Genomic DNA, 16,109 nt, shown 5'->3' on the forward strand with positions numbered 1-16,109 from the left:
TTGGTGGCAGTGTCTCCGCCTCCCTTTTGCTGAAGATGTCCGAAAATGCGCATAATGACCAGGCAATCCTGCCAATGACCAAGGCAGAGGAGGCTGAGCTGATAGAATCAGCACCAGGCATTGGCTGTGACACTCGGGGCCCCACTGCAGAACCTCTCGAGAGTTCCAGGACTGGGGCATGTAGTCGGAGCCAAGGCAGGCCCAGCAGCACGGGATTAACGGCCTTGGATAGGACATAGAATGATAGAAGTTCGGAGTGGAAAGCCCCTACTTGGAGCCTTCTATCAACTTGGGCAGCCAGAAGGATGAGGTCATCCAGGGTAGATGGCAGATCTCGAGCGGCAAGTTCGTCCCTAATTTTAGGAGACAGTCCATGCCAGAATTTAGCTATCAGGGCCTTATTGTTACACAACTGTTCTCCCGTCAGGGTGCAGAAGTGGATGGCGTACTCGCTCAGAGAGATGTCTCCTTGGCGTAGGTTCAGCAAGGAAGCCGCTGCAGAGGAGACTAGTCCAGGCTCCTCAAACACCGTGCGAAATTTCCGGAGGAACCCTGGAAGTCATGGGTCTCTGGTACTTGTCTCTCCGAGATAGGGTTTGCCCATGCAAGGGCCTTGCCAGTAAAAAGAGAGATGATGAAAGCGACCCTTGCGCCATCAGACGAAAATGCCCTTGAATACAGGCTGAAGTGGATCTGGCACTGGTTCAAAAATCCACGACAGGTACCTGCGTCTCCAGCATAGCGGTCAGGAAGTGGCAAAGAAAAACGAGGATCAACACTGCAAGGAGGTGTAGTCTGAGGATCAGTACTGCCAGGAGGTGTAGTAGGAGGAACAGCAGCTTGTGCTTCCTGCCGACGTGCGAGAATGTTCAAGGCCTGGAGGAGTTGGTCCTGTCGAGACCAGAGGTCCAGCATATCCGTCCACATCTCTTGTGATGTCATCTTGGTCTTGGATCGATGAGCGGGGTCCATGGCCTGAGCGTACTGTCACGTAGGGTTCGTGGACCCACTGGGCGCAGTTCACAGTCTATAGTTCATATAGGGTACCTGTGGCAGCTCGGACAGTAGCAAGGCAGGCTCGGCTGGGACTAGGCAGCGGGTAGACGTCAGGCGTGGAGTAGCAGGACAGGCATGGAATACAGCACAGCACGACTACAGCACAGCACGGCACTTGACCAGGATAGCACGGAATACAGGATACAGGAACAGGGACCACTGGGAACTGGAAAACACTGGGAGACCATTTGCTTAGACAAACCAGGATACGACAAACAATGCTCAGGCATCGAAGCAAGGGGCTGGGCCCCTCATAGTCCCAGGAATTCATGGGCTGAATACACATTAAAGTCTGGTGCGCGTGCTGCCCTTTTAAGAGCGCGCACCCTACGGGACCCGGCCGAGGTGAATAGAAGTGAGCGCTGATGTCTCCTGAGGAGGAGACTGGGGCCAGCGCTCGCAGACCCATGGCTGCGGCAGTCAGGAGGAGACTGAACCTGGCGGCACACAGCCGCGGACATGACAGCAGTAGATGTTACCTGCAGTCCTATATAACACCGCAAATAACTCAGTGATGACTCCCTGAGTACAGATAATGTAGAAGTTTTACCTGCAATCCTAAGTAAAGCCACAGATAACACAGTGATAACTTTTTAAGTACAGGTAATGTTGTAGATGTCACCTGCAGTCCTATGTAACCCTACAGATAACACAGAAAAAAATGTCCTTAGTACCAGAGGCGTAGCTAGGTTCTCCAGCACCCGGGGCAAAGATTCAGTTTGGCGCCCCCCCCCCCCCCCCCCAACCTCTTTCCCGACATCTCCTTCCCCTTCGCCGTGTTTGTTTTCTCTACCAATCGACGTGTCATTTCTTTTTATGTAACGCGAGCATAAAATTATTTGTACATTTCACAAGCAATGTGGTTCTATACAGCCCCAGAACAAATACAGCTCAATTTAGTGCAACCCCTGCCGTATAGGTTTGTACGGCGTAAAACTACAGCTCCCAGCATGGCCCGAACAATGGTAAGGATATGCTGGGAGATGCCGTTTCACAAAAAATAAATCCTATCATAATCACACCACCCATCATCTCGCTGCAGATCATACACTGACTACAGTGCTGATTAGAAGCAGAGTGAACATTTAGATTAAGTGACTCACCGGTGACATCTCAGATTCTAGTTCTTTTTCTCCATTTGGTCCAGACCTCTATGATGAATTCTCCCGGTCCATTTCTGCAGTTTGCCGCTCACATGTCTTCAGCTTCTCACTTTTCCAACATTTCTGCACCTATAAATAAATATAAAGTTATCATTATACCACACACTACGCCCCTAAATATAATAGCGCCAAACACTGCACCTCTAATTATAATAGCACCATACACCGTGTCCCACACACACTGTGCCCCCTGTAGATAGTGCCTGCCATAGAGCCCCCTGTAGATAGTGCCTGCCATAGAGCCCCCTGTAGATAGTGCCTGCCATAGAGCCCCTGTAGATAGTGCCCCCATATAGACCACCCCTGTATATAGTGTCCCACAAATAACTCCCCCTATAGTGCTCTACAGATAGCCCACCCCTGTATATAGCACCCTGTAGATATAGCCCACCCCTGTATATAGAGCTCTACAGATAGCCCAACCATGTATGTAGCCCCCCTGTAGATATAGCCCACCCCTGTATATAGTGCTCCACATATAGTCCACCCCTGTATATAGTGTTTCACAGATAGCCCACCCCTGTATATAGCCCCCCCCCCCTTGAACATATAGTCCACCCCTGTATATAGTGCTCCACTAGATAGTCCACCCCTGTATATAGTGCTCCACAGATAGCCCACCCTGTATATACTATATACAAGGGTGGGCTATCTGTGGAGCACTATATACAGGGGTGGACTATATGTACAAGGGGGCTATATACAGGGGTGGGCTTTCTGTGGAGCACTATAGGGGGAGCTATTTGTGGGATACTATATACAGGGGTGGGCTATATCTACAGGGGGACTATATACAGGGGTGGGCTATATCTACAGGGGGACTATATCTACAGGGGACTATATACAGGGGTGGGCTATCTACAGAGGGGGGCTATATACAGTCGTGGGCTATACACAGGGGGGCTATATCTACAGGGGTGGGCTATACATAGGGGGGCTATATACAGGGGTGGGCTATATACAGGGGGAATATATCTACAGGGGGCTATACAGGGCGACTATATCTACAGGGGGGCTATATACTGGGGTGGGCTATCTATGGAGCACCATATACAGGGGTGGGCTATATCTACAGGGGGCTATATACTATATAGCCCACCCCTGTATATGGTGCTCTATAGACAGCCCACTCCTGTATATAGCCCCCCTGTAGATATAGTCCCCCTGTATATAGTCCCCCTGTAGATAGACACTCCCCCCCGTAGATAAAGTCCCCCGTGTAGATATAGTCCCCCCGCAGATACAGCCACACGTCTATTACAATTTAAAAATAATAATTTTCAAACTCACCTTAATCCCGCTCCCACGCCGTCCGGCAGCCATGGAGACCTGCTCTCTTCTGCGCAGGTCTCCAGGGGGTTGAACGCAGCGTCTATGAAAGGCGCTGATTGGCTGGGCAGGATGACTTTCCCTGCCAGTCAGTCAGCGCCTTTCATCGACGGAAGCGTCACGTCGCTTCATTGGTGGAGAGGCGCTGAATGGCCAGGCACGGAACGTGCCCGGTCATTCATTGCTTCTAATTGTACCTGTGTCCTTGCGACACAGGTACAATTATAGTGCAGGAGGAGGGGGCGCTGGCGCCCCCCTCTGAACTGCGCCCGGGGCACATGCCCCGCTTGCCCCCCCCTAGCTACGCCCCTGCTTAGTACAAATAATGTAGTAGATGTTACCTGCAGTCCTATGTAATAGCATAGATAACAAAGTGATAACTTTCTAAGTACACATAATGTAGTAGTGGTTACTAGCAGTCCAATGTAACATAACAGATAACATAGTGATAACTGTCTGAGTAAACATAATGTAGTAGATGTTAACTACAGTCCTATGTAATACCACAGAAAACACACAGTAAAAACTCTCCGAGTTCAGATAATGTAGTAGGTATTACCTGATGTCCTATGTAACACCACAGATAGCATAAAGTAATAACTCTCTAAATACAGATAATGTGGTAGATGTTACCTGCAGTCCTATATAACACCACAGATAACACACTCTGATAACTCTCTGAGTACCGATAATGTAGTGGATGTTATCTGCAGTCGTATGTAATACCACAGATAACAAACAGTGATAACTTAGTGAGTACTGATAATGTAGTGGATGTTACCTGCAGTCCTATGTAACACCACAGATAACATACAGTGATAACTATACCCACACAGGCACATATAAACACACACAGAAGCATATATATATACACCTGCAGACACATATATACACACACCGGCACACATATACACACACGTACTGGAACATATACACATACAAACAGAGACTTGTATACACAGACACATATACACACAGAGACGTATATACACACAAATGGACACACATAGGCACTTACCTCCTTCCTTGCTGACAGGATTCTGGGTGGAGCTTCCTCCTCTTCTCTTGCTGCCTCTGCTCTTGTTTCCTTTGTGTGTTTAACCAAGAGCAGAGAACATAGAGCTCAAACATCCAGCTTAGTGGCGTCCCCTACATGCTGGGAGGGTGCAGCACCCTGTATAATCGCACAGGTCGCACTCCCCTAAGGCCAGCCCTGGGTACACCCATCTAATGTTCAGAGAAGTCTGGCCAGAAGTGGTCTTCATGGAAGATTTGCGGCCAAAAGCCATACCTCCGACTTGGAAACAAGACCAAGCGACTCGACTATGTACAACTATGTACAAAAACATAGGAACTGGGGGTGCAGAAAAATTGCAGCCGGTACTCTGGACTGATGAATCAAAATGTGAAATATTTGGCTGTAACAGAAGGCAGTATGTTCGGCGAAGGGCTGGAGAGCGGTACAATAAGAGTTTCTGCAGGCAACAGTGAAGCATGGTGGAGGTTCCTTGCAAGTTTGGGGCTGCATTTCAGCAAATGCAGTTGGGGATTTGGTCAGGATTAATGGTGTCCTTAATGCTGAGACATACAGGCAGATACTTATCCATCATGCAATACCACCATGGAGGTGTCTAATTGGCTCCAAATTTATTCTGCAGCAGGAAAATTACCCCAAACACACAGCCAACGTCATTAGGAACTATCTTCAGCGTACAGAAGAACAAGGAGTCCTGGAAGTGATGATATGGCCCCCACAGAACCCTGATCTTAACATCATCGAGTCTGTCTGGAGTTACATGAACAAACAGAAAGATTTGAAAAAGCCTACATCCACAGAAGATCTGTGCTTAGTTCTCCAAGATGTTTGGAACCGAGATGTTTGGAACGGAGTTCATTCAAAAACTGTGTGCAAGTGTACCTAGAAGAATTGATGCTGTTTTGAAAGCAAAGGGTGGTCACACCACATATTGATATGATTTCGATTTATCTTCTATTCATTTACTTCGTATTTTGTTAATTGATAAAAAAAAATAAACTATTAACACTTCTATGTTTGAAACAATTCCTACTTTGCAGCATTTTTCCACAACTGCCTAAAACTTTTGCACAGTACTGTATATTATTCTAATTTTTGTACGAGAGTCTGTAGGAAAGTGAGGCGAGGTGATAAGGAAGGTGGGGGGATTTGCATGTGCTGTGTTTGATTTCAAAGTGACTCTCCCTTTCTGTCTGTCCAACACAATCCTTGGGAAAGTGTGTATAACTTTCCGAACCTGAGTGTGTAGAGTTGTATGGAGTCACTTTCCTTTGTAATGACAAAACAGGTTTAACACTTGGATTAATGCGACTAATCAGGGACAATGACAGCATGGGTTTTGCAATGTTATAAAGCAGGTGCCAGAGTGCAGCTCTTGATGTTCTCGTATTGACCTTGTAGTGATATTGGTGGTGGGTATACTGCATTACATGACTATTCATTTTAAGGAACTTTCAGAACATGAGTTTCATTTGATGTACAAAAAAAATACAATGATTGACATAACACACAAGGTAAAAGTATTAATTAAAGGGGTCTGGGATTTATTTGAAGAGGATGTTCTGGTGCAGAGGAGGAGAAACAATTCTTCTCATCCACAATGCCCTGCCATTGACCTCTACCCTGACCTGCAGGGGCCACCCTCTCATGGGGGCGAGAGGCAAAGCAGACTGCACTCTCTCACCAATGGTGCAAACCCTTTAATTATGTGTGTGCGACTTTTATGATGTGATGGTGGGCTACTGTCCGCTGGGACTGAGCTTAGGCCACAAATTTCATTTCATATTGGACAGCCTGGAGGAACTTGGGTGAAAGGGCAGTGCTTTTTTGCAATAAGTCACCCAGATTACACCTGGTGTGTTCTTTATGAATGAAATGAGTACTGGAACAGAGTGTGTGAGACGTTCCAGACCTCTGACCCTTTCACATTACATGACTGCTCACTCACTTCCGAACTACTCAGGGGTGTAGTGGCACCAGTCAAACCCTATCTGCCAAATACTCTGCGACTGTTGGCAAAGTTAGAATGTCTCAAGAAATAGCAATATAAAAGGGAATGATAGAGAGAATAAGTAAAGGAGGGAGAGAGCGAGAGAGAGTGAAGAGAGAGAAAATAGAGAGAGAAAATGAGAGAGAAGAGAAAGACAAGGATGGAGAGAGAGAGGGAGAGGGAAGAGAGAAAAGAGAAAGAAGGATGGAGAGAAGAAAGAGAGCGCAAGAGAGAGAGAAGAGAGAAAGAAGGATGGAGAGAGAGAGAAAAAGAAAGAGAAGAGGAAGAGAAGGATAGAAAGAGAGAGAAAAAGAGAGAGAAGGATGGAGAAAGAGAGAGAGAAAGGGAGAGAGAGATAGAGAGAGAAATATATAGAGAAGGGCGAGAGAGAGAGAGAGATAAATAGAGAGAGGAGAGAGAGAATGATTAATATGAGAGGGGATAATAGCGAAAAAGAGAGAACGAAGGAGGAAGAAGGAGAGAGATCTGGAGCGGCAGCGCAAGATCGAGAAGAGAGAAAGAGAGAAAGAGAGAAAGAGAGAAAGAGAGAAAGAGAGAAAGAGAGAAAGAGAGAGAAAGAGAGAAAGAGAGAAAGAGAGAAAGAGAGAAAGAGAAATAGATAGATAGATAGATAGATAGATAGATAGATAGATAGATAGATAGATAGATAGATAGATAGATAGATAGATAGATAGATAGATAGATAGATAGATACGAGATAGATAGATAGATAGATAGATAGATAGATAGATAGATAGATAGATAGATAGATAGATAGATAGATAGATAGATAATGACTAATGTAGAGGAATAATAATAATAATAAAAAGAAGAAAGGGAGAATGAAGACATTTGTAGAGAAAGTAATCTATATTGATATGTGATAGAAGAGAGAGAGAGAAATGTATAGAGAATGATATGCAGAAGGATAAAGGGATGGAGATGAAGTACAGAGGAAAGGATAGAGACACATGAGAGAGAGGGGAGGAGAGAGAGAGGGGGATTTAAAAGGATGGACATATAGAAGGGAATGAGAACCCGAATGTTAGAGAGAAGATTAGACCGCAGTAAGGAAGGAGAGACCGCAGTAAGGAAGGAGAGACCGCAGTAAGGAAGGAGAGACAGCAGCTGCTCCAGACACTGTAACTTTTCCGCACTCCTCACTCTTAATTAAACCTGTCGTTCGCCATTAGAGGGCGCTGCACAACCTTGTATTTATCCTGTAGCTGGTATCGAAGCCGCAGAAGGAAGGGACTCAGAAGTGAGCAGAGTGCCCCCAGAAGCGATACCAGGGGGGTGCAGCGGGTCAGTCATTTACCAGTCCGCAGGTGCTGGGTGCCTCCTCACCAAACCAACTGTCTGCTAATATTAGCACGCCTGCACTCCTGGATCTATTATAGTGAGCTCAGACAGATCCATTGTAATGGGATCTTTTATTAAAAGATTAGTCCTATCTCCTGCAGTTGGTGGAAAAAAAACTGTTATCACTGAGTTATGTGCAGTGAAAGGCAGAGAAGATGTGCCCTGCCAGTGCCCAGGAATGCAGGCTGCATACTTCTCTGTCTCTTGTCCTCTGCCATTTACAGGGAGAGAAAAGGCAGCATAAAAGGAAATATCGCCTACTCAGTTTCATTCAGCTGTGCCAAAAATGTTATAAATGAGAGTCCGCCAACTTAGAGGGCACGGTGCCAGGCTGTGCTTAATAAACTAGCCCTATAGAAGTTCATTATCGATGGGAGCAATCTCTGAAAAGAGACCGCCTACGTTGCCCATTCCTGTCTAATACTCCAGACAGTGCTAAGACTGTCCCCATAGGTAGTAACATTGTGCCAATGCATGGTGCTGGGGCTTTACATTGACTGCCTGGCATTCCACATCAGTCCAACAACAAGCCAATACTATGCTGTGACTGCTCCAACTCAGGTGCATGCCAACTTTGATGCCCTGCTGCCTGGCACCACAAGTCACATAGCTGTTAGATCTAGTTGTTTGCAAAATAAATAAATAAAAAAATGTCACCTGATTGACTGTGAATTTGTTAAAATTCCCCACCCCCAAAGAGACACACACACTCATACACACACACACATACACACTCATACACACACACTGGAGACCGCCCACCGCAGACAGCTAAGACCCCCTTATAGATTTAAAGAGAGACTGCATTGCCTGACGTTCATTCAATAGAGAGATCACACTACTCCACCATCACATCTCCACTTACTGTCTGGACTGAGGATGTTAAATCGCCCGGGCTTGCTAGGACTTCTTGTGACTATGTCTCTGTGTCATTTCATGGAGGATCACACTGTCCAGGGTAAGCAGATCAACTCTTCTTCTATTTTATTTTTATTTTTTCTTCATTTCTTTATCAGCATTTCTGGTTGGGGAGACAGAAGAGGGAGAGTGACTTGTTACTGAGAGCAAGAACAAGATACAAAGTGAACAAAATCTATTCTGTGCTTGTACAGAATACTTTCTGTGACCGCTGCAAAAGTTTAGAAAGTGGACCTCAGTGTTGGGCTGGACTGGGATTCTTCACTGAGACCAGAGAAAGTTTGTTTCCAGGAGTTTGGAGGAGAAGAGACTAGTTACAGTACTCAGATCTTATCAATGAGGTGTTAAAGGGACGGTAGACCTAAAATGTATCTGGTGTTGGCCATAGATGTAACAATTTTATATGTAAAAGGATAAACACCTGGATATTATTTGGATTTTTTTTTACCGACAATCCATCTTAATTATAATATTATAGAATAAAAATTGTTATTAAATAAATTAAAATAATTAGAAACATGCATGATGGATGACTCAGAACCAACAAGCGATATGTTCAGTGTTTCCCCGCGGAGAAATGTCGTTATTTAATGTAACGACTACATAATCCAAATATTTATTTTATGGAATTTTATGGATGATTTCCGATTTTATCCCCATAGTTATAAGAATTATTGTAAATAAATGATGTTTTGCAGTCAGTTGGATAATACATTATTAAGCCTATGGACACCTTCTTTTGTTATATTTGTTTTATAGTTCAATGTAGTCTATTGTTTGCAGTTATCAGTCATTTCAGGCAATGTGGAGACTGACTAGGATAACTTTGTCAGCCCCTGTGGTCATTATTTTTTCTCATATATTTATCTTCTGAGACATATCCATAAATATATGTGACTGATATTAGCAGCTTGTCTTATAAGCTTCACTTTTAGAAATTCCTGATTTTAGTGCCCCTTTAACTTCTTGCATTGTAGCCCAGCAGTGTTGACTGTCAGCTCTGTTGTACTTTAATACCTATTATTTTACTTTTAAGCCGTGTTGTTTTTGTAAGGGATCCAGCTAAATCGGATATTTCGAAAGAATGTGCAAATGTTCCGAAGCCCACTCAGATTGCAACATAATGGCACAAAACAGAATTGAATCACTTAGAATCCGCGCACTTGATGCTGTAATAAACGCTGTTTATATGTTATTAAAGGCTATGTCAGCGAGGGGAACAGTCAGAGATCTGCTGTGCTTTGATTTCCTCTCAAGGGGTTAACCCATGCACTGTGCTGTGTGTCTGGGGATAGGCTGGTGTTACTACTGCGGGTTATGAAACAGGACAAAATAAAAGTAAACAGTCTAGTGGAAGTAGGGCAGAGCACACGTGTTTTGTCTGGGTCACCGCTATGTGACACTGATATGGCTGGGGCACTATGTCTTGCAGCTGGAAACTGTTGGCTTCAGCAATCCAAGAATGGACGATGCCAGGTTCTCTACAGGACTGAACTGAGCAAAGAGGAATGCTGCAAAACTGGCAGACTGGGCACCTCCTGGACTGAAGAAGACGTACCCAACAGCACGCTTTTCAAATGGATGATATTCAACGGAGGAGCCCCACACTGCATACCATGCAAAGGTAGGGCACCCTGCACATCCATCATGGAATTTAGGTGGAAATACATGTAAATAACTGAATATTATGTGTTATATGATATTATTACTACAGCATGTTAACAATGGGTTAATGTAATGGTAGTGTCTATGGACATTATTTGACTGGAGAGTGGGAGGGCGGGGGGGGGGGGGGTCTGTTTCCCATAGATCACACCACAGCCATTAGGGATAAGTTCTACAAGCTGTTCTGTATTTGACGCGCATACCCTCATACATACATACCTGAGATCCCTCCGTCTGGGGTTGCAGATTGTGGCCACCTAGAGTTGATTATTAAGTGTTAGTTTCCACGGGGGGGATTTATTAAAGCGGTGAAGGGGACATCTGCACTCAATTTTGAACCAGATTTCTGGAAGAACTTGTGCTCCCTCTCTGTAGATCTTATGTACTGATGGAGTTCTTGGAGAGGACCTTTCCCGCACTACATTTCTGGGTTTATTATAGCTTTTTATAATGTTTCTTAAAGGAACTTAGCCTTGTATGATATATTCTTTTATGCTTCACTGCACTGTTTAATATACATTGACCATGATCTGATAGTAGTGTTCATTTACAAACAGAAACATGTGAAAATGTGGACTGTGGACCCGGGAAAAAATGTAAAATGAATAAGAAAAATAAGCCAAGATGTGTTTGCGCCCCGGACTGCTCCAATATCACCTGGAAAGGCCCCGTGTGCGGGCTGGATGGCAAAACGTACAAAGACGAATGTGCTCTACTCAAGGCCAAATGCAAAGGAGTCCCGGAGCTGGATGTGCAGTATCAAGGCAAATGCAAAAGTACGTCCCAGATATTATCTATTATATGTACTACACTCTATGTAGAGATGACCGGGGAGATGTCACATCATGTTAGACGCCATGTTAATTATTTTAACCATATCAATGTTAGTAATAATGGCTTTTAGTGGAGCGCATTGTGATGGCTGTGTCCCCTGTGTTTATTTCAGAGACGTGCAGAGATGTCTTATGTCCAGGTACCTCTACGTGTGTGGTGGACCAAACCAATAACGCCTACTGTGTGACGTGTCATCGGAACTGCCCGGAGCCTACCTTTCCTGAACAATATCTATGCGGAAATGATGGGATTACGTATGCTAGCGCTTGTCACCTGCGGAAAGCCACCTGTCTCCTGGGCAGGTCTATTGGTTTGGCGTACGAGGGAAAGTGCATAAGTAAGTATCTTACCTGTTCACAGCAGCAGCTGATGTTTCTTTGTGAGATAGCGTCCCAGTATCATACACCTGCCTATAGCTGGGATACAAGTCCATAATCACTGACCTTCCATAGCTACTGTCAGATGTGGTCTATTACATATACTGTCCCCAATAAAGCCAAAGTTATTGTTTGTAATATTATGAGACCGATATAAATAATAAGAAAATAAATTATTAGTCTCTTTCTTGTTCAACTGTCGAATTATATAAATCAATGGCCACTTAGAGGCCTGGAAGAATCTATTATAATAAGTATTAAGATAGTTTAAAGTCATCATGACAATGTCTGGGGTTTCTAAGATGCTCCTCTGATTTCTATAAAGATGTGTCTTGTTTGCTTCTGGAGAGAATACTGACATGTGATTCCTATTTGCAGAGGCCAAGTCGTGTGAAGACATCAAGTGCGGCGTTGGGAAGAAGTGCCTGTGGGACAGCAGAGTAGACAGAGGGCGCTGCGCAGTGTGTGAAGATTACTGCCCGGACAGCAAGTCTGATGAAGCGGTTTGCGCCAGTGATAACACCACCTACCCCAGCGAGTGCGCCATGAAGCAGGCCGCCTGCTCGTTGGGTGTACTTTTGGAAGTCAAACACAGCGGATCTTGCAACTGTAAGTGACTTACTGCAAACAAACATCCAATCTAAAGATTTCGACAGGCAACCCCTCCGTAATGAAGACTAGGGAGAATTGGATACCAGCACAAATGCTAGCTATTTACCGTGCTCCATTACTAGCAGGGAAGCAGCCTTGCCAGACTATTATTGCCGCTTGTGCAGGAAAAACTATACTTTCTATTTACCAGGGGTTGCCTGAGAATATCTTTCCCTCTATTTTTCTAATTTCGCTTCTATGTGCTTCGCTGAATGCTTCATTAACGCTTTGAGTGATCTAACTCCATGAGACTCACCGGTTGATCCGGTCCCTGTCTTAGCGCAGCGGCCGCTACTAACTCTGAGGACACGAGCAGTACACCTAGAACACGAGCGCTTTTTGTCTGATTACAGGAACCTGCAATAAAAGCCTGATCCAATGGGTTCTTCAGAACTTTCTGCAGTTAAGACTTCATAGATTAATTTAAAAAAACAAAAAACAGAGAGGAAAAAAAAAGTATTAATTAAAAGTTGATGCTGAAAAGGCATCGCTGCAAGTCACATACAATGCAACGCTGTTTTATGGCTGTTCAGAGAGCAAAAAAACAAACAAAAACAATCATGCACTGAGCTTCTGCGCTGTTGTTGTCCTTATTTAAACAACAGCTCCCCTATATTCCCCTATATAGCCATTAATGAAGATCCTGAGGAAGAAGAGGAGGAGGAAGACCCCGACTACAGCTTCCCTTTATCTTCAGTCCACTGGTAAAACTGTTGGAACAGCCTTTGGCAAGGAGTGATGTCCATACTGTATATAGGTGTATGCTTATTTATTTTGAGGAAGAAAAAAAAAGTATACATATAGTTGAGTCTGGTAGACATTTATTTATACTGTGTCATGTTTTATAATTTATACATAAAATGTCTGTTTTTGACTGTACACCTTGTTTTGAAGAAATATATTCGTCAAAGGGAGAGCAGTGTTATTTATTGTGAGAAACCTTTGCTTGTAAAGTTCAGCTGTTCCGTGTAAGTCCATTCCTTATAACTGACCATTACTGTTCACTCCATACACTGATGTTATAGAGTAAGTGTCGGCAGGGCCGGATTATAGGGCGTTCCAGGCACATGCCCTGGGCCCTCATCAATTTGGGGGTCTAGGGGGCTCCACCACCACGATTCCTGTCCAGTCTGGTTCTTCAGATCTGGTTGTCAAAATCACGGGCCTTTTCAAAAATTTGCTAAGGAGACAATTATTTTCTAGATATGCCCCAGGCAGTCACTACTTGTATGGGTAGTGTATACACTGCCCACCTCTGGGACCCTTGCTTCTTCCCTGATGGTCGTTTGCCAATCCTATTCAGCAGAGAAGAAGTAGAGAGGTGGCCACTCATACATGTGGCTCTCTCATTTAAGTCTAAGGTAGTCATTGGCTCAGCTATCTTCATAACTCCCATAGACTTCAGTGGAGGGGGCCATGCACATGTGCGGCCACCTTGGGGTCAGATGGTTTTCAGGTCCCAGAGGAGGGACACCATATGTTTTCCCCAGGGGCCTCCACCAACTTTAATCCGGCTCTGAGTGTCGGCAAAGTTCTGCAGCCCATGGCTTAGCGACTTCCATTGTTTCAGTAGACTCCTTGGCAGAGAAGAGGCCGCTCATGAAGCCCTGTCCTGCAGAACTGAGCCTGTTCCTGTTTTAGAGCTTTTTCTTTGATTTCCTCACATTTGCATGTCAGTTCCAGTATGTTTATTTATTGGATTTTATCTTTAGTCCTGTACATACATCCTTTGGGTTTTGTTTACAAGGAATCTTGACTGACCAAAAGAAGCTGCAATCAATAGATCAACAGAGGTTCATGGAAATCTATTTTTAACAGCCATTTTTATGTGGCCACTTTTATACCCACAAGGACTCTATGGGAACACATCCCGGTAATCTGCCATCAGAGAGCTACCCATTATCCATGAACCCATGCCAAAATATCAGTGTTGTTCCGTTTGGTTGTAACGATATCAGAGCTTTATCAGTCCAAGTTTCTTGCTTTTCACAATACACTTCTTTGTTTCTGATTCAATTTTATATTTTCAAAACATGGCAAGTTAAATATAAATTCATTTAAATATATAGTTTTGTACTTTTTTACCATGTAAATGTGCAATGTATATAAAAGTTATAAAGTGTATTTGTAAATAAATTATGGTTGAACAATAAAATGGAAATGTCCTATGTAGCTCTGTCATCTGTGTGGATTTGGTTTTTTAGTGTAGTTACAATGGGGAGGGGGAGGGGTAAATCATTAAATCTACAGCTCATTCATTAGACAAAGCACATATATCCCTGATTGGGTGTAAACAGGACATTCTATGCATGGAGTGTGAGATTATTCAGTACAGTATCCCAAGTCCCTTCTACAGCGAAACTCTCTGCTATTTGCTCATGTCCTAAGTATACAGATCAATTCTAATTGTCTTGTCTCTCCCCATCCCTCCTCCCGGAGACTTCATCAGTCTGGCACTCTGCAATTTCCAATTTTATCAAGTTATCTCAACCTCCATGAAAAGTGAGAAATACAAACAGTTAGACGTTCCTAATTCCCATCCAAAATTAAAGCGAAACCCAATTAATGATGGAGCTGATGGCAGAAAAGCTAAAAAAAGAGGGAGAGAGAAAAACACTTGTTATTTGTAGGAAGTGCAGTTTAATAATAGTTACATTTACATCACTGCACATTTTAGAGAGGACTTGTCACAGGGTTACAAATTCATTTAATAATAATACATGCCCCCCCCCCCCCCCCCTTGACTTCTGGCATCTCCATGTTGCAGGTACCAGCCCGGTTCTGGAAATCCAGACCTTTTCCTTTACTATCTTCAAAGTGTACCTCTGGTTTGAGAGAACTTCAGATGTCATAGAGAAGTTTTTATTGGTGAGGGTCAATGAGCTGGCACATCACCCACCACTGGTATGAAGGGGTCCCCTTTTTTGTGCTCCTTCAGCTTTTAGCAAGGAACTAATGTTGATGAGGCTTCCTTAGACTTTATTGGGACTTTGCGGTATACTTTCAAAGGGTAACTTCCTATGCACATGGGGATATTACGGACCGTGTTGTATGGATATGTAATATATGACCCCATATAGTACCACTGTGTGTGTTTTATTTTTATAGAGCCTTACAGAGTTTTGTTTGTTTTAGCCTCCTCCATTAGATGCTGTATTGCAGCATTATTATTATTCCCTAGTGGAAAAAAAGGAGGCCCCATCCACCCACACATGGAGTAATACAGAACTGTCGTACACATGAGAGCACGTGGCCTAAAGCTGGTGGTCTTTTAGTATAGCTGGTGACTATTACTTTTGCAGGGAGTTTTAATTTATATACAGCCATGGAAAGGATCCAGAAGGGATGTCTCCAGACCCAAACTAGTATGTGCAGCAACAACAGTAGCCTCCAAGTCAAACGGGGGGGGGGGGGGGGGGAGTAGTTTATTAATAATGCTGGGTTCGCCTGACAGATCCTTTATTTCTATATCCATCTATTTGTTCAATGCATCATAACAGAGGCATAATGGACAAATTCAGACGAAGATGAAGCAAGAATCTGTGGGCGGATACCAGACGCTGACGGTGCGGCTATTGTGACTGTTCTGCTGCAAGAGTCCAATGCATTCCCTTAGGGATAAGGATCATTTAAGGGGGAGACTGTGGCTCACTGTGCCCCAAGCTGAGCAATACGTATCACCAGATATGACATTTGGACATTACCAGGACTGAGAGCAGAGAGTGAGG

General features: G+C 44.0%; 1 protein-coding gene across 2 annotated transcripts; it reads left to right on the top strand.

Moving 5' to 3' along the window:
- The first annotated feature begins 8,773 nt into the window (after positions 1-8,773).
- Positions 8,774-14,498, top strand: FST (follistatin). Of its 2 annotated transcripts, XM_075839757.1 has the most exons (7): positions 8,774-8,894; positions 10,287-10,478; positions 11,077-11,295; positions 11,466-11,690; positions 12,109-12,339; positions 13,010-13,702; positions 13,827-14,498. In XM_075839757.1, the coding sequence occupies exons 1-6, from the start codon at positions 8,816-8,818 to the stop codon at positions 13,087-13,089; spliced, it is 1,026 nt and encodes a 341-aa protein (XP_075695872.1). In that variant the 5' UTR covers positions 8,774-8,815; the 3' UTR covers positions 13,090-13,702; positions 13,827-14,498. The 2 variants fall into 2 exon arrangements, with proteins under 2 accessions (XP_075695872.1, XP_075695866.1); XM_075839751.1 differs by lacking the exon at positions 8,774-8,894 and having other exon boundaries at positions 10,070-10,478.
- The last annotated feature ends 1,611 nt before the right edge of the window (positions 14,499-16,109 follow it).

This window comes from Rhinoderma darwinii, chromosome 1, assembly GCF_050947455.1.
Source record: "Rhinoderma darwinii isolate aRhiDar2 chromosome 1, aRhiDar2.hap1, whole genome shotgun sequence".
Classification (NCBI taxonomy): Eukaryota; Metazoa; Chordata; class Amphibia; order Anura; family Rhinodermatidae; genus Rhinoderma; species Rhinoderma darwinii.

Coding starts and splice junctions, on each gene's coding strand:
- FST (XM_075839751.1), top strand. CDS start 10,172: ATGAAACAGGACAAAATAAAAGTAAACAGTCTAGTGGAAGTAGGGCAG. Junction 11,296..11,465: donor GTATCAAGGCAAATGCAAAA/GTACGTCCCAGA, acceptor TGTTTATTTCAG/AGACGTGCAGAGATGTCTTA. Junction 12,340..13,009: donor ACACAGCGGATCTTGCAACT/GTAAGTGACTTA, acceptor TCCCCTATATAG/CCATTAATGAAGATCCTGAG.